This window comes from Megascapheus bottae, chromosome 6 (genome assembly GCF_031878675.1).
Source record: "Megascapheus bottae isolate mThoBot1 chromosome 6, mThoBot2.hap1, whole genome shotgun sequence".
NCBI classification, from domain to species: Eukaryota; Metazoa; Chordata; class Mammalia; order Rodentia; family Geomyidae; genus Megascapheus; species Megascapheus bottae.
Genome location: NC_143514.1, coordinates 20,589,782 through 20,608,628, shown reverse-complemented (window position 1 = coordinate 20,608,628; position 18,847 = coordinate 20,589,782). Strand labels below are relative to the sequence as shown.

Below are 18,847 nucleotides of genomic sequence, written 5' to 3'. Positions count from 1 at the left end.
AGTCACCTTAAACAGTCAAGTGGAATTACACTATAGGGATCTATCTAGCTATTATCCATCCTTCTATCTATATGACAGAATTCAAAGGCAGAAATTTATTTGAGCCTCACAAAGGAGTTAGAATCAAGAGTTAGAAAACCATCAGAAAGTGTGCTCTGTGCTTGCTCCATCTCTTATACTTCCTGACTTTCCTTGGTTGCAGTGTTCTTGCTCTGCATCTAGGGTGACTTTCCCTTCCTCTCAGGCCAGAAGCCCCTGTTCTCAATTGCAAATTCCAGGGGATCTGATTGGTCTTCTTCTCTGATGTGCATTCCAGCCAATCAAAGGGGAGGTGACAACAGCCAGGGCCACTACTACCTCTTTCAGAATGAGGCAAGGAAGCCTATGAGCCCATATGCTGGACAAGCATTCCATGAGGAATTCACTATCAAGATTTTCCCAATGCTATATAGAGATTCCCTTCTTGAATATTTGTTTGTTAAACATGGCATTTGAAATATGATGTAAAAATGTTAATAAATTCTTTCATAAAAATATTTTTAAAAAGGGATAAAACTTATTCCCAATGCTACCAATCCTGGAGTTACTAGACTAGCTTTGCATCTTCAGCAGAAATGGTCCATGGCCTTCCATTCCTGAGAAAGCCAAGCAGCGCATCTATGCTCTTGGATCTGGAAGATCTATCCTCTTCATGTCCTCAGCCCACTCCTGCACTAAATAGCCAATCATTTCCTTCCTGCAGCCTCCAGTCACCATGCCGATGAACATGGAACATGGGCAGAAAGCAATTCAGTTTGTCAGTCCCACCACTTTCTCACACATGCTCTTCCACTCCCACATACTGTCCAGGAGAGATTTCTCCCCCAGTCACTGAAAACCATATACATTCATGCTCAGACTGCTAATTTTATTGCAGAACTTTAAGTAGGAGCAAGGTTTCTTTTGCAAGAAGCCAAGGAGGTTAATCAGGGCAATGGAGACACAGGTCAAGTTCATGGCCAGTTGCAGCAGCTGCAGCTGGTGTCAAAAACAAGCCCAGCCTGGCAGTTCATCTGATAGGAAACTCCACTTGCACAGTGCCAGAAGGCATTTTTGTTATCTTCCACTGGGTAGAGGCCATCGGCTTTGTCTGCACAGAATCCACTGCCTCCAGAGCTGCCTCCAGAGCCCCCACTCCCGCTGCCACTGCCACTGCCACTGCCACTGCCAGGAGGTTTGGTTACAGGCTCAGTGGGCTGAACAGGGGCCATGCAATCTGAAACATATACCACAAAGAGCAGACATCTAGCACAAGGGGGTTAGGGTTAGGACTGGGGATGAGTTTAGTGCCAGGTCTAGGGTTGGGTTAGTGCTAGTTTTGGGGTTTGGGATAAGGATAGGGTTAAGGCTAGGCTAAGGTGGGTCTGGATGAGGCTTCAGGCTTCTGTAGAGTTGATGAGAACTGTAGGTATGGAGGTGTGCATGTGGGGTGCAGTTAACCCTGGAGTCCCACAACTTCAGGACATCAGAAGATAATGCTCTGTTTCAATAAAGGGTTCTTTTTCCTGGTGATGTGTGAGTCATTCAAAAAGTCCTTGCTGAGCACACAGTGCGTACAAAGCACTTTGTGTGATCTGAGTATAAGTAGGGAATAAATATACGCTGAGAGAAAATATGCAGATGATTTAGAAAGTTTCTACATGACAGTTCCTGGAATGACAGATTAGACATGAGAGCCTAGGTAAGGGTGGGTGAAAGAGGCTCAAAGAAGTTGCATTTTATATGAAAGCCACCATAAGTTTGTAAGTTCTATTTTCTCTTGTATGTCTTGAAGACTTAGCAGACCCAAGGAACACCCACCGGGTGGCCTTAGTTTCCCACAAGAGCATAAAATTCTGGTTTGGAAGTTGGCAGGAGCTTGGGAAAAGCCTTGGGACAAAATAGGAGAATTTTCTTAGACCAAGGGGGTGAGCAGATTCTGTGACTGCCTGTTTGAGTTGGGGTGGAGGATGGCTGTACACCGAGGCATCCTGCTGCTGTCACTTACTGTCACTTTGCAGGCCAAGATCATGCTTCAGAGTGGAGATCAGAGGGAACTTGCCCTGGTCACAGAAAGTGCCAGTGAAGTCATCCAGATCAATAGCCCATACCATGGCACCGCCAAAGTTGTTCTGCTTAAGCCACTGGGCCTGTTTAAGAAGAGAGGAAACAGGAGTCATTTAAGTTCCAGGAGCTCCAAGCTAGGACCTCGGCATTTCTAAAGGACTGATCTTACTTTGATGTTGAAGCTCTTGACATTGTCATAGCCGACCCACACATTTCCCTGGTAGGCATAGGGTACCTCCTGAGACCCATCCCATGCCTCTGTGGCTCCATTTTTCAGGAAGGTACAAATCTTTAAAAAAAGAAAAGAGAAAAACAAAGAAAGACAAAAGGAAAAAGAGAACAAGGAAGTAGAGATGTGGCTCATTCAGGAGAAAGCCAGTTGTGAGTGTAGAAAGTTAAGGAAGAGTGCAAGGCCCTCCAATATCAGTACCAAAAATTTAAAAATAAAAATTTAAAAAAATTAAGATATCCAAATCCTCTAACTACTACTCCCATGAAAGAAAACACATATTCTCAGCTCTAACAATTCTTTTTCCTTTCATGTTTCTAGCTAAGGTTTTACTCAATTTTCTTGTAATAAGAAAAAACATAATTAGAAAAAAATTCTAATTATTTTCATTTGTGGAGAAGAAGAAAGGGATTTTTTTCAAGTGCTTATATTTTGTTCATGGTGTTTGATTTAGGGAACCCACAGTAACATAAGAAATCTATTTATCTCATGATTTTGTATGCTAATTTGTGTGTGTGTGTGTGTGTGTGTGTAACATTTTCTTTCCTTCTTTTTTTTTTTCTGGCCAGTCCTAGGGCTTGAACTCAGGTTCTGAGCACTATTCTTGGGCTTTCTCAAGGCTAGAGCTCTACCACTTGAGCCACAGCACCACTTCCAGCTTTTTCTATGTATGTAGTACTGAGGACTCGAACACAGGTCTTTGTGCATGCCAGGCAAGCACTCTACCACTAGGCCAAACTCCCGCGCTGTCTGTGTACTAATTTAAAAGACCTGAAGGATGTGGTCTGTTGCTTGAAAGGATATAGCTGTTATTAAAGGATCTTCATTTGGATTAAGTATGTAAGCTTGTTATCAGAAGGCTTGAATACTGGTTTAGAGAAGGTAGTTAACACACAGAATGAACATTTGTGATTTCAGTAGTTTCTAGCCTAAAGCCCTCTCACACTGGGTGAAATTCCCAGGGCACTGTACAGCCCAATCTGCTTACCTCATAGTAGGCCCAGAACCCAGCCTCCCTGGTATAGGGCCCAGCAGGGCTAGGACCGGAGGCAGGAGCACCAATTCCAGTGTTGGAAGGGTTGCTCAGGGTGAAGGTGTGTCCATAGGCTGGGAATCCAACAATGAGCTTCTCAGCTGGGGCACCTTTATTTTTCCAGTAGTTCATTGCATAATCCTGCAATGACAGAGGGTTAGCTACAAGCTCCAGACAGCGGAGGATCCATTACTTTTCTTTCTTTTTTGGGGGGGGAGGGGGTGGTCATGAGGCTTGAACTCGGCCTGGGCTCTGTCCCTGAGCTCTTCAGCTCAAGGCTATGGCCCTATTCTTGAGCCAAACCCCACTTCCCATTTTCTAGAGGTTAATTGGAGATAAGTCTCAGGTCATTTTGTGGCCAGGGTTGGCTTTAAACCTTGATCCTCAGATCTCAGCCTCCTGTGTAGCTAGGATTACAAGCATGAGCCACCACGACCAGCTTCCACTGCTTTCCTAACATGCAAAATTAGATGATATTGCTCAGTGTAGTGGTTCACGCCTGTAATCCTAGCTACTCGAGAGGTTGAGATCTGAGGATCATGGTTCAAAGCCAGTTCAGGCACTAAAAAGTCAGTGAGACTATTATCTCCAATTTAACCACTAGAAAACCAGAAGTGGTGCTGTGGCTCAAGGGGTAGGGTGGTAGCCTTGAGCTGAAGATCTCAGGGACAACACCCAGCCCAGAGTTCAAGTCCTACAACTGACCAAAAAAAAAATAAATAAAACTAGATGATGTTAATGACAGGTAGATTAGGGTTTTGTTTCAAAATATTTTGATGGAATTACATTTAAGGAGAACCATTGTCTAGGTGAGACATTTGTAGAACCTAGGTTTTTTTGTTTTTTTGTTTTTTGTTTTTTTTTGCCAGTCCTGGGCCTTGAACTCAGGGCCTGAGAAATGCCCTTGGGCTTTCTCAAGGCTAGAGCTCTACCACTTGAGCCTCAGCACCATTTCCAGCTTTTTTCTATGTATGTGGTACCGAGGAATCGAACCCGGGGCTTCATACATGGTAGGCAAGTACTCTACCACTAGGCCAAACTCCCGGCCCTTAGGTTTCTTTTGTGCCTCATCTCCACAGGCCGTGCATCATATCTGATCCACATTTGTCTCTGGTGAGTGCCTTACCACATTCAGATAGGCGTTACTGCCTGTATCAGTTGGGGATTTGTAGAGGGGGCTGTTCTCTCCAGTGTAGCCCTCCCAGGATCCATGGAAGTCATATGTCATAACATGGATGAAGTCCAGGTACCTGAAGTTGGGTAAATGCTTAAAGCACTGCTGATCATGATTTTCCCCACCTCTGCATGCAAATGATTCCACTTCCAAACCTCCCAAACAAGGCCTCTGAGTAGCAAGACCGCTCCCAGACAAGGATCCTTGGCCTAGTAATACACGGGAGAATTTGAGGATGAGGCTTATCACTCACTGGGACAGTTGAGGGATCTCATAGCCAGAGTCGATTGTGGAGACGCCAGCAGCTACTGCAGCAGTGATTAGCAACCTGGGTCTGTCTGTCTGCTTGGCCTCCTGCTCAAAAGCTTCACGAATTTCCTGCAGAATAATAAGGCAGAGTAGGGCATATTCAAGTGTGATTTCTGCTCCTTAAACTTCACACACACACACACACACACACACACACACACACACACACGCATAATCACACATACATGCATAATATTTTTCCTCTTCAACAGCTTTCAACATCCCAATAAAATGATTAGGATAGGGGCTAGGAGTTTGGCCTAGTGGTAGAGTACTTGCCTCACATGCACGAAGACCCAGGTTTGATTCCTCGGTACCACATACATAGAAAAAAAGCTGGAAGTGGTGCTGAAGCTAGAGTGGTAGAGCTCTAGCCTTGGGAAAGTCCAAGGACAGTGCTCAGGCCCTGAGCCCAAGCCCAGGACTGGCAAAAAAAAAAATGATTAGGATACATGATATTGAAAACTTTATAGCTAATTGATATATATGAGGACAAGAACATTCTACCAGAATCACACAGCCAATTTAGTGGCCAGGTCACAATCAGAACCTAGGCCTCTGAAGACAAGTCAGAGCTCCAATTACCTCATGACACTCTGAAGCCCACTTGGTGAAGTATCGTGCATTTAGCATTTGGTGGTGTAGAAAATCATTTCCATTGATTTAGTGGAAGAACTAATGAAATGAAATGCTGAACTGGCTGATGGGGATGGTGGTAATCTCTAGGTGACAGTTTCTCTCATTCATTGTCAGAGATCAGTCCACGTGTGTTCTGTGTGACTCTAATCTTAAGAGTTGGTACTTATCACTGAATTGTTTGGGCCAGAGTATGTTGGCCTAAGAGAATTTTTATATTAGGTTAAAGAATCTATTTTTTAAAATTTTTTATTGTAATTAATAAAAGGGTTACATGATATTTACCAGACAGAAGGTGCATTAATTCACAGACATTGATACCCTTTCACATGTCTTGGTACCTATTACCCTTCCCCCCACCCCCCACCCCCGTCTTGGTTTTCCACCCTTCCCTATCAAATTTCAAATAACCAAATACAAATAAATTCAATATATCAGATAACAAAGTGAGATACGGTAACAATATGAGATAACCAAGGGACAGCAAAGGAGATGAGAGATAACATAGTACATTAAGGACAACAATCATTCGTTATATGGCTTTTGTTTCAATATCCTGGAGGTCCTTTCAATTAGCTTCATACTATATGGCCTTATGTATCAAGATTTTGCTCTGTTGCAGATCTCTGCTAGTAGAGCCCAAGGTTTCTACTGATGATGACAAATGAGGGAAACCATTGAGCCTAAGTTCCTTTGAGTCTGGCTTACTTCACTTAATATGATCTTTTCTAAGTCTTTCCATTTCCTAACAAATGGGGCGATGTCATTCTTTCTGACAGCAGCATAGAATTCCATTGTGTACAAATACCACATCTTGTTGATCCACTCATCAACTGAGGGACATCTAGGTTGGTTCCATATCTTTGCTATGGTGAATAATGCTGCAATGAACATTGTTGTGCTAGTGGATTTAGTATGTCCTTGTTTCTGGATGGTTGGGTAAATGACAAGTAGTGGAATTGCTGGGTCATACGGGAGTTCTATGTTTAGCCTTTTGAGGCACTGCCATACTGCTTTCCATAGTGGCTGAATGAGTTTGCACTCCCACCAACAGTGTAGTAGGGATCCCTCCTGGTCACATCCCCTCCAGCATCTGTTATTATTCGTTTTCCTGATCCTGGCCATTCTAACTGGAGTGAGGTGGAATCTTAGAGTTGTTTTGATTTGCATTTCTTTTATGACCAGAGATGTTGAGCATTTCTTCATGTGTCTATAGGCCATTTTTATTTCTTGTTCAGAGAAGACTCTCTTTAAGTCTTTGGCCCATCTTTTAATGGGATGGTTGCTACTTTGGAGATTAGTTTTGGAGTGATTCAATTTTCTGAGTTGTTGATATATTTTAGATATGAGGCCTTTGTCCGTTGTTTGGTTGGTGAAGATCTTCTCCCACTCTGTAGGCTTCCTAATTAATTTACTAGCTATGTCCTTTGCCATACAAAAGCTCCGCAGTTTAATGCAGTCCCACTTATCCAGCCTTTCTCTGATTTGTTGTGATTCTTGGTCCTTATTAAGAAAGTTTCAACCTGTGCCAAGGAGACCTAGTGTATCTCCTATTCCTTCCTGTAAAGTTTTCAGTGTGTCAGCTTTTACCTCCAGGTCTTTGATCCATTTGGAGTTAATTCTAGTGCAAGGTGACAAAGAAGGATCCAGCTTTAGTTTTCTGCAGGTGCTTAACCAGTTCTGCCAGCACAACTTGTTGAAGAGGCTGTCTTTCTTCCATTCTATTTTTTTGGCTCTCTTGTCAAAGATTAGGTGGCCATAGGTCTGTGGTTTAATATCTGGGTCCTCAGTTCTATTCCATTGGTCTTCAGGCCTGTTCTTGTGCCAATACCAAGCTGTTTTGATAATTATAGCCCTGTAATAGAGTCTAAAGTTTGGAACTGAAATTCCTCCAGCGCTGTTCTTTCTGCTAAGAAGTGTTTTTGCTATATGGGTCTTTTATTATTCCATATGAAATTTTGAATTGCCTCTTCTATTTCTTTAAAGAATGCCATTGGGATATTGATGGGTATTGCATTGAATTTGTAGATAGCCCTTGGAAAGATTGTCATTTTTACAATGTTGATTCTTCCAATCCAGGAGCATGGGAGGTTTTTCCATTTGCTTAGTTCTGCTTTAATTTCCTTTTTTAGGGTTTTAAAGTTTTCATCAAAAAGGTCCTTTACATTCTTAGTTAAGGTAATTCCTAGATACTTTATTTTCTTTGAGGCTATTGTGAAAGGAGTTGCTTTCCTGATTATTGCCTCGTTCCTCTCACTGTTGGCGTAAAGGAAGGGAGTTGATTTTTGAGGGTTAATTTTATACCCTGCTACCCTTCCAAAGTTTTGAATCAGCTCAAGGAGCTTGGGAGTAGAGTCTATAGGATTCTTTAAATACAGGATCATGTCATCTGCAAAGAGGGAGAGTTTTACTTCCTCTTTCCCTACTTGGATCCCCTTTATGCTTGCTTCTTGCCTTATTGCACTGGCTAAGAATTCTAATACTACGTTAAAGAGGAGTGGAGAGAGTGGACATCCTTGTCTCCTTCCTGATTTTAGAGGGAATGGCTTTAGCTTTTCGCCGTTAAGTATAATACTAGCTGTGGGTTTGTCATACACAGCCTTTATTATATTGAGGAATGTTCCATGGTTTCCTAGTTTCTCCAGCGCTTTTAACATAAAGGGGTGTTGGATCTTGTCATTTGCCTTTTCTGCATCTATTGAGACAATCATGTGATTTTTGTCCCTGCTCCTGTTGATGGGTTGAAGTATATTAATTGATTTGCATATGTTGAACCAGCTTTGCCTCCCTGTGAGGAATCCAGTTTGATCATAGTGTATAATTTTTTTGATGAGTTGTTGTAGACAGTTGGCCAGTATTTTGTTGAGAAGTTTTGCATCGATGTTCATCAAAGAAATAGGTCTATCATTCTCTTTCTTTGATGAATCTCTGTCTGGTTTGGGGATGAGAATCTATTTTTTATTCTCATAGTTAAACCCAGAGAAATCTCTGGAAAGCACAAGCTTTGTTATAATATTCTGCGATATTAACATCCTTTGAAACTGCCCCATGGTCTTGAGGGCAAATTCCAGAGTCTTTAATCTAAAGGTATATATATATCCTGGTTCATGCTACCTATGTAATCTCTCAGGCCAGCACTCTCTTGTCCTTACGTATGCAGGTATGTATCTATGTCTTCCATTTGTGAGCCCAGACTCTGAGTTCAAACCCCATAACTGACAAAACAAAAACAACAAAAACAGTCTCACGGACTTTCATGCCCAGGCTGGTTTCAAACCACAATCCTCAGCTCTCAGCCTTGTAAGTAGTTAGGATCACAGGTGTGATCCACTGACATGGTTTTGGAATGCTTTCTGACCCTTTCTCAGAGCCACCTCCTTCGTGTATTTCTTTCTCATTTTATAGACCTCTTTCATGGCACTTATCAAAATGTACTGCAATTGTTAGTTATGTTTCAATCTTCTACCTCACACTGTGTTCTTTAAAGTCAATGATTATGAGTTTTTTTGTCAATATCTGGTTCACATTGTGTTTGCGCTTAGTAACAATATGGTGTCTAGTGTAATTGCTAGAAGTAATGAACTCAGAAACCAGTTTCACAAGCAGTGATGACAACAATGTGGCTTGAAGCAAGTTGTTTACACCCTTTATATACCTAAATTACTAATCTATAAAATAAATATTATAAAAATGTATGGTACCAATACCATAGAGTAAATGGGAAGATGAAATGAATTAAAGGTATTTATTTTTACTCCTGTGTAGCTGGGTTTACAGGTATGAGCTGCCAGCACCTGGCTTAGCTGCAGTTGTAAATAAGGTAAATACACATGGTGTATTTTTTTTTGGTTCTGGTTTTGTGTGTGTGTGTGTGACTACTGGGGCTTGAATTCAGGGCTTCACACTCTTACTTAGCTTTTTTGCTAGAAGCTGGAATTCTACTACTTGAGCTATACTTTTACCACTAATGTTTTGTAGGTTAACTGGAAATAAGGCTCTTGGAAATAAGGGTTTTGTCTATCTAGACTGGCTTTGAACCTTGATCCTTTGATCTTCACCTCCTGGGTAACCAGGGAATAGGTGTGAGCTGCCAGCTCCTGGTCCCATATTGGTTTTAAATGGTTACTGGAAGAATATATGACACCCAAGAATTTTGCAATGCTAAGATTCCATCCTAAATTGTCTTTTAGGATTGAGTCTAGAGCTACTAATTACTCCCTTACTCACCTGTACCAGGACAGTGAAAAGATGCTTGTCTTGAGGCAGACTCCCACGAGAGCCAGGATACTCCCAGTCCAGATCTAGCCCATCAAAGCCATACTGGCGGAGGAACTTGATGACTGAGGCAATGAAAGTCTGGTGGTTCTCTCCAGTGGAAACCATAGTGCTGAAACTGAGAGAGTCAAAGATGGCAGATAAAGCTTCAGTGATCCCAAAACACTGGAGTAAAAAGCACTGTACTTTTTCTGCCTCAAAGCCTTTCTGTAGAACTCTTACCATAGAAGTTGTCTTCTACTGTTCTGGCTCTCCTTTGCACTCACTCTTTCTAGCTATTTTCCCAGTCTTTCCCCTAGATAGCTCTTGTTTTGAATACCTAGCTAACTCAGCTCATTTGTGTTCTTGCCTCAACTAGTCTTCCAAGTTCATGTCCCTAAAAGGATCCTCTTGTTTATGTATATGACTTTCTCCTTTCTCCCAGAAGACAAGAACTGAAGCTGTGTAAGACCTGTGTAAGACCAGGGCTTGTCCTCTTTAATTTTTCTTGTTTTGGAAGCAGATAAATTTCTGTGATGGATTCCCAATATAGGTGCTAAAATTAAATATAAAATATGTTCTGTTCAATATGGAAGTTTTGGTATAGTAATTTACTGAATCAGTGTACTCATTTAACATATATCCTTAATAGTCTGTCTTAATTTGGTGGCTTTAAAAGGACACAGATTACTTTGGGATAATTTGCTTTCAATGGCACATAACAGTCTCTCCAAAGAAGACTTACGGGACAGTTCCAAAGTTCCAGCCTCCAATGGCCAGGAGAGTTTTCAGCTGGCTGTTCCTTTAAAGCAAAAGATGAAAAAGAGAAATTTTGAAATGAATTTTGTCCTAATGTCCTGATCATATCATTCAATTTCCTTTAATGCTATAATATGGGATGATTTTCTTCAAAAAACTCCCTTTTCAAAATTAGTTATCATTTAAGTGGTTGTACAAAGGAGTTGCATTTCAACAACAAAGCTGTTTAGGAATACAATGCATCTTGATCAATCTCACACCTTTCAACAACCTACCCCTTCCCACATTTTTCTTAATTTTGTAGAATATATTTGAATTTTTTTTACTGCATTCTCCCTTTTTCTTCATCTCCCTTTCTCTTGATTCCATTTCACTCCTTTCAAGTACTTATTTACTTTTTAAAATTGTGTTTATTTTGTTGAACTTTGAATTAGCCTTTCTGAGGAATTACACTGTTTGAGTTCTCCCCTGAATCTGTCATATTTCAGATCCATCCATCCATTAAGGGGCATGTGGGCTTATTCCATACTTTGGTTGTGGTGAATAGTGTTGCAATGAACATGGTTGTATTGGTGGCTTTATTGTCTCCTAGTTTGTAATCTCTATGAGAAATGTCTTTACAAATTCTTGACACAAATATGCTCAATATTTCCGAGGTAGATCTACATTACAAAATTGTGGGTTAAAAAAGAATATAAGAAATATAAGACAATATTTTATACTTAAAAACATAATTATCAGTCAAAATACCTTATGTACATTATGAAAATGGAAAAATGAAGCTTCTTGAAACTGGTTTGGGAAGACAGAGAGGGGAGAAGAGATAGTGACCTAGAGATGAGTCTGATCAAGATACGTTGTATACATATGTGGACATGTCAAAACTCCCTGTAAAACTAATTGATACTAATAAAATTATATAAAAGGCATAATTATTCTGTTCCATCAGATAAAACTGCATGTTTCTTCAGCACAATTATTTTCTCAGCCTCTGTGATTAATATAAATTAATTAAATGGAATTATGCACATTTTCTGGAACAGTGGTTCTCAAACATCCATCTACATAAGAATTAAGTGCAAGGGTTATGGTAGTACTACACTAAAATTCTAGGTTTATTTTCCCCTCCTCAGACTTTGGTTCATGTTTACTGACATAAGGACTGACATTTTTATCAAATGTTTCATGTGATTTGGGGCCACACTAAAAGAAACATCATTCTGTAGCAGCTCACTTCTAGCAGCTCAATTCTAGTGGCTACAGTCATGACAGGGCTATTGCTGTGGTGCAATACCTATAGTATACCTCATCCCAGATAACTAAGGCTAGTGCCCTACCACATGAGCCATAGATCCACTTCTGGCTTTTTCTAAGTGGTTTATTAGACATAAGGGTCTCTCCGGCTTTCCTGCCAGGGCTGCCTTTGAACCTGATTCTCAGATTTCAGCCTCTTGAGTAGCTAGGATTACTAGGTATGAGTCACTAGTATCTGGCAGTCAGTGCTTCTTCTTCTTCTTCTTCTTCTTTTTTTATTTTGTGAGTCATGACACTTGAACTCTGGGCTTTGGCGCTGTCCCTGAATTCTTCAGTTCAGGGCTACCGCTCTACCCCTGGATCTGGGCATTGTCCTTGAGCTCTTCAGATCAAGGCTACTGCCCTACTCCTGAGTCACAGCCCCACTTCCTGTTTTATAGTGATTAATTGGAGATAAGAATCTCTCGTTCTTTAGTGCCCAGCTGGCTTTGAACTGTGATCTTCAGATCTCAGCCTCCTGAGTAGCTAGGATTACTGGCATGAACCACTGCACCTGGTGAAGAATCTTTTTTATTTTTTTTGCCAGTCGTGGGGCTTGAACTCAGGGCCTGAGCACTGTTCTTGGGCTTTCTCAAGGCTAGTACTGGTGTTTTCTATGTATGTGGTACCGAGGAATCAAACCTGGGTCTTCATGCATGCTAGGCAAGCACTCTACCACTAGGCCAAACTCTCGGCCCCCCACCCGCCCCCTAACAGTGCTTGTTCTTTACATAAAAAAATAACAAAATTAGGAAACCTTTCTTGTTATTAGATTCAGTGAAATCTCATACCTTCCATTAGTTTTCTCCTAATACAAATAGCTAAAATGGTTTTGAATTTCCTAGGTCATAAAACAGGCAGAAATAGAACCCAGAATTTTGGGGTTCATCTTTCTTTTCTTTTTTTCTTTTTCTAACAGTACTAAATTTGAACTCATGGTCTTGCAGTTGTTCAGCAGGCACTCTACCATTTGAGACATACTCTAGCCTTTTTTATTGTTTTGTTATTTTTTTTTTTGCCAGTCTTGGCCTTGAGCTCAGGGCCTGAGCACTGTCCTTGGATTTTCTCAAGGCTAGAGCTCTACCACTTGAGCCTCAGCACCATTTCCGGCTTTTTTCTATGTATGTGGTACCGAGGAATCGAACCCAGGTCTTCGTGCATGCTATGCAAGCACGTTACCACTAGGCCAAACTCCCGGCCCCAGTTTTGTTATTTTTTGAGTAGAGCTTTGTTTTTTAACCTGGGCTGTACTGAACTACTATCCTTTTATTCATTCTTCTTGCATAGCTGGAATGACAGGAACACCATCACTCTCAGTTTTTATTTCAAGTTTTTTTCCCTGGCTGGCCTCAATCTGTAATCCTACCTATCTCGTTTTCCTAAGTAGATCTATTGTGCTTATATATTTGCTTATTTTGTCCATCCTGGAGCTTGAACTTGGGGCCTCGACACTTCTCTGAGCCTCTTTGTACTCAAGGTTACCACTCTACCACTTGAGCCTCAGTGCCACTTCAGGCTGTTTTGAATAGTTTACTGGAGATAAAACTCTCATGGGACTTTTCTACTTCACACTGCAATCATCAGGACCCAGCCTCCTGAGTAGTTAGGATTACAGACATGAGCTACTGGTACCCAGCTGAACCATTAAAAAAATTTTTTTGCCAGTCCTGGGGCTTGAACTCAGAGCCTGAGCACTGTCCTTGGGCTTTCTCAAGACTAGAGCTCTACCACTTGAGCCACCATACCACGTCTGGCTTTTTCTATGTATGTGGTACCAAGGAATCTAACTTGCCAGGCAAGCATTCTACCACTGGGCCAAACTTCCAGCCCACGTTTTTTTTGTTTTTTCGAGTCCTGTGGCTTGAATTCAGGGCCTGAGCACTGTTTCTGAACTTCTTTTGCTCAAGGCTAGCACTCTACCACTTGAGCCACAGTGCTACCTCCAGCCTTTTCTGTTTACATGGTACTAAGGAATCAAACTCAGGGCCTCATGGTTGCTAGGCAAACACTCTACCACTAAGCCACATTCCCAACATTTTTTGAATACCAACAACAGCAGGTATTGTGATCATTATCTATATCCTTCCTACCTAAAATGTGACTCTTGGACCAGAAGTCCAGAAGTATCTGGGGGAAGTTTATTACAAAATAAGAGTCCTATTTACAAGCAGAAGAATAAATTTAGTCCCCTATCTCATACCATGCACAAAAACCAAATCAAAGGAAATTAAAAATATAAACATAACATTTCAAACTATAAAACTACTAGAAGGAAATAAGGAGAAAACTGCGACAATGTCTGGATAAAGATTTTTTTTATATGATTTACCCTCCCTCAAAGCACAGGAAATAGGGAGAAAACTATGACGATGTCTGGATAAAGATTTTTTGATATGATCTCCCCTCCCTCAAAGCACAGGAAACAAAAGCAAATGTAGACAACTAAGATTACTATGCAAAAGAGGAGAGATTACATAAGAATGAGAGAAAATATTTGCAAACCAAACATTTGAGATGAAGCTGATACTCAGAATACAGAAAGAATGCAAACAACTCAATAAGAGGAAACAGATAATATGACTAAAATAAACAAAAATATCTGGATAGATACTCTTTATCTTCTTTTCAAAAGAAGATAAAAGCCAACAGGTGTACGAAAAGATATCCAGTGCAGATTTAAATCATATTCAAGATACATCTAGCTGGGCACAATGGCTCTTGCCTATAACTCTAGCTACTCAGGAGGCTGAGATCTGAGGATCAAGGTTCAAAGCCAGCCCAGGCACAAAAGAACCTAAGACTCTTATCTCCAATTAACCTCTAGAAAATGGGAAGTAGGGCTTGGCTCAAGGGTAGGGTGGTAGCCTTGAGCTGAAGACATCAAGGACAGTGCCCAGGCCCAGGGGTAGGGCGGTAGCCTTGAACTGAAGAGCTCAGGGACAGTGCCCAGGCTGAGATCAAGCCCCATGACCCCCCCCCACACACATAAAAAGATATTATCTCCAACCTGCTAGAATGACTATTATCAAAGGGATATAATATATCTAGTGCGATCAAGGATTTGAATACAAAGCACATTTGTACACAATTGGAAAGGCAAATTACTACAGCTATTTTGGAGATAGAATGGAGATTCCTTAAAGATTAAAAACAGAATTAATATCTGTTCCAGGAACCCCACTCATTAGCTTAGATCCAAGGGATGTGAAATAAGTATCTCAAAGAAATAGCAGCGCTGGGGGGAGGGAAATGGGGACCAAGACATGTATCAATGTATGTGAATTAATGCACCTTCTATCTGGCAAATATCATGTAACCCTTTTACTAATTACAATAAAAAGAAAAAAAAGAAATAGCAGCGCTTCTATAATCATTGTAGAATTATTCATAATAGCCAAGATGTGAAGTCAACCCAAGTGTCATTCATCAATTTATCCAAGTGGATAAAAATGATATGGTATTTAAGCAGGTTGTAATATTATTCATGAGACTGGAAGTATGGCACAAGTTGTAGAGTGTTTGGAGCAGGTGTTGGCCACTGCATATAAAAATTCAGTGAGATAAGAAGGATAAGTTTAAGAAATCATCATTGTGTAACATAATGCCTATAATTGATAATAATGAAGAGCATTTTTTTTTGTCAGTGATGGGACTTGAATTCAGGGCCTGTGTGCTGTCCCTGATCTCTTCCGCTCAAGGCTACCACCCTACCCCTGGAGCCAGAGCCCCACTTCCCATTTTCTAGCAATTAATTGGAGATAAGAGTCTCTGGACTTTTTAGTGCCCAGGCTGGCTATGAAGGTTGATCCTTTAATCTCAGCCTCCTGAGTAGCTAGGATTACAGGCATGAGCCACCTCGCCTGGCAAGAGCTAGGAAAATGGGTTTTCAGTGTTTTTACCATAAAATAAGTATGTAACACATATGTTAATTAGCTTAACCGAATAATTCAGCAATATATACTATTTCAAAGCATAGTATTGTGTATAAAATAATGTATGCCTTTTGAGAATCTGTCTCAATTAAAAAAAAAAGAAAAAGAAAAAGAAAATGCAAGAAATGATCTTGTTCTTCATTCCACACCCATTGACTCTGAACTACATTTTAAGAAGCACTGATGTTTGGAGAATAAAACCCCCCTATCTCCCCTTTTCTTACTTCTTTTTCAGGCCATTGAAAGCTTGGTAGAGAGTCACATCATTCCACTCAACGGTGGTAATCTCATTGTTCTGCATCCCAGCAAAGGCATAGATGAGGTGAGAGCACAGGCAGGGGTCGATGTCATCAGGCTTGAAACTCCCCAGGCCTGGCCGGTACTGGGCCCAGTTGCTGAAGTAACATATCAGCTGGTAGGCAGAGACTTTGGGTGGTGAAGAATAAGAAGAGTAGGTCCTTTAGATGTCATTAAAAGGAGCCGTCAGCTTTGACCCTGCTTCTGCTTCTCTCTTTGGACCCCAGATGCCTAAAGGATGAGTCCTGAGACTTGGAGGTTGGGTCTATGGTGTGTGTGAGTGTGTGTGTGTGTGTGTGTGTGTGTGTGTGTGTATGTGTGTGTACATGCCAGTACTAGAGCTTGAACTCAGGCCTGAGTGCTATCCTTTTGCTTTCTTTTCTCAAGTTGCCAATAAATGCCTTTACCACTTGAGCAACAGCTCTACTTATAACTTTTTGCTGGACATAATTGGATATAAGAGTCTCATGGATTTTTCTACTGAGGTGACTTCAAATTGCAACCCTCAGATCTCTGCCTTCTGAGTAGCTAGGTTTCAGGCATGAGCAACAATCTCCTGTCAGAGCTGGTTATTTTTAACTTTGATCCCAAATGAATCTAACACAGCCTTCTGAAGGAAAGATATGAAAGTAATAGAGGAAGTGAATATGATGTAAACACATTAGATACATGTACGGAAATATCACAGAGAAACCACTTAGCTTGTATAATTAACATAGCCTAATTTAAAAAATAGAAAGTAAATAGTCTCATGTAGCCTACAGTGTAACCCCAGTTCATGACTCTCGGGAGGTCAAGTTGTGAATGACAGCCATAAAAAATGCTTCCTAAAAACAAACCCTTCTTTTTCCCCATGTATGTTTTATCTCTTGATGGCTTTTTCTTTTCAAATAAAGTGATACTGGGATATATTTTTCAATCAAATATATTAACCAAGATTTTGTGATTAAGAAAACCTGGAGTCAATGACTTACCCAATTGAGCATTCAACTGTAAAGCCAGAGCTGGAAAGAATGAAAAAGCATTTACTATGAGTTTACTGTCTGTATCCTGCAGGATCTAATTCTGAGGCCTGAAGTCCCATGCATCTGTCATCAGTTGTTACAGCTCAAAGGAAACTTTGCAATTGTGCAAGAGGTAATCTTTTCAAAGAATACACCTATCTACTCTTCTACTCATTACCTCATGACCTCTTCTGCCTCCCACATAAGAAGTGTTATTGAACGTGAAACCTACTGTCTATGAAAAGAATAGAGTCTGAAATTACCCCCAGATTTATTCTCTTTGGTGATCACACATCCATATATGCTCACCTCCCATGCTTGGATGAGCACAGCCTTCCAGCAGAAAAAGAAGCCCCTAAAGCAGAGGGTTCAGTGTCACTTAGAGACTTGGGAAGTTGGGATTTTTGTGGGTTTTCTTTTTTTGAGCCCTCATAAGATGACAGATGAACTAAGAACTAAAGCCTCTCCCTGGCTTTACTGGAGGAATTTTGATGTTTGATTTTTGTGGTTTCCTCTTTCATAAAATGTTTTAGACTTCCTTTTTTAATTAACTGAATTGTACAAAGGGGTTCCATTCAACATTATCAGTACATCTTGCTCAATGTCATCCTTTTTCATCATTCTCCTCCATCATTCCCACCATCCCCTGATTCCCTCATCATCTCCTCAATTTACCTGGCTCCATTTTCTTTTTTTTTTTTTTTTTTGCCAGTTCTGGGCTTGAGCTCAGGGCCTGAGCACTGTCCTTGGACTTTCTCAAGGCTAGAACTCTACCACTTGAGCCACAGCACCACTTCCGGCTTTTTTTTCTATATGTGGTACTGAGGAATCGAACCCGGGTCTTCATGCATGCTAGGCAAGCACTTTAACCACTAGGCCAAACTCCCAGCCCGACCTGGCTCCATTTTCATACCTATACAATGAATATTATGACTAAAGGCTCCCAGCCCTCCTCTCTCCAGCTCTCTGCCCTCCCTCCTTACCATCACCCTACCCTACCAACCAAACCTATTTCAGCTTCCTGGAATCCATTTTGTGAAGCTGTAAATTAGTTGTTCATATATACCCTAGAATCCTCCTGTGTGTACCATACTGTAGTTAATATGTTTTGTGTTTGTGTAAATATGCATATGACCCTATATATGCTTCTGTATATGTTTATAATTTAAATCTGATGCCTATATATGAAAAGTAATCAACACACTTTATCTCTCTGAGCCTGACATACTTCAAGGGTGACATTTTTAATAATATACATATAGCAGGATTCTACAGAGTAAACACGAGATAATTCTGAAAATAGTATAGCAAAGTTGCATAGCCCTAGCTCAACAGGCTTAGTGTGGCCATGGCTTAACAGAATCAGAGATCGAGAGGCTCTAACAAACTCACCTGTGAGGAGAAAGAGCTTTGCCATGGTTGTTGTGGCAATGGATCCAGCCGAGCCAAGATTTGCTTTTTATACTGTTTGAATCACAGGTTATCACATTTGGGTTCCCAAATGGAAAGCATTTAATCAGGATGTGTATGTAGCTAATCAATAAATCAACAGATTTCCTCCTTTATCGAAGTGGCTCTTGAACCTCCCACCAGCATTACTACCACCTTCCCCATCCACTATGGACAAAAAGAATGCCTTGACTCATTGCAGGGTGTTGGCTCACCATAGAAAGCACTCACCAGCTTAATAGCTTTTGTGGCAAGTTCCCAAGGTAGATAAACATCTGTTCTGATTATTGCCATTATATTTTGTTCTGTGAATATTTATGCTTTATTGGAAAGTAAACAGTAAAATCCCTTGTAAGTTATTAGCTTTGTGTGTGTGTGTGTGGGGGGTCATGG

The 18,847-nt window shown here is 40.8% G+C and overlaps 1 protein-coding gene across 1 annotated transcript; it reads right to left on the bottom strand.

The window, feature by feature from the left end:
• Nucleotides 1-992: 992 nt before the first annotated feature.
• Nucleotides 993-18,422, bottom strand: Chia (chitinase acidic). The gene is made up of 11 exons (XM_090333697.1): nt 18,398-18,422; nt 16,976-17,005; nt 15,929-16,130; nt 10,466-10,522; nt 9,694-9,859; nt 4,775-4,899; nt 4,474-4,597; nt 3,303-3,488; nt 2,255-2,374; nt 2,027-2,168; nt 993-1,255 (listed from the first exon to the last, which is right to left on the bottom strand). The coding sequence occupies exons 1-11, from the start codon at nt 18,420-18,422 to the stop codon at nt 993-995; spliced, it is 1,440 nt and encodes a 479-aa protein (XP_090189823.1).
• Nucleotides 18,423-18,847: the final 425 nt, after the last annotated feature.

Coding starts and splice junctions, on each gene's coding strand:
- Chia (XM_090333697.1), bottom strand. CDS start 18,422: ATGGCAAAGCTCTTTCTCCTCACAG. Junction 4,598..4,774: donor GAGATCCCTCAACTGTCCCA/GTGAGTGATAAG, acceptor ACCCAACTTCAG/GTACCTGGACTTCATCCATG. Junction 2,375..3,302: donor GGTTCTGGGCCTACTATGAG/GTAAGCAGATTG, acceptor CTTTTTTTAAAG/ATTTGTACCTTCCTGAAAAA.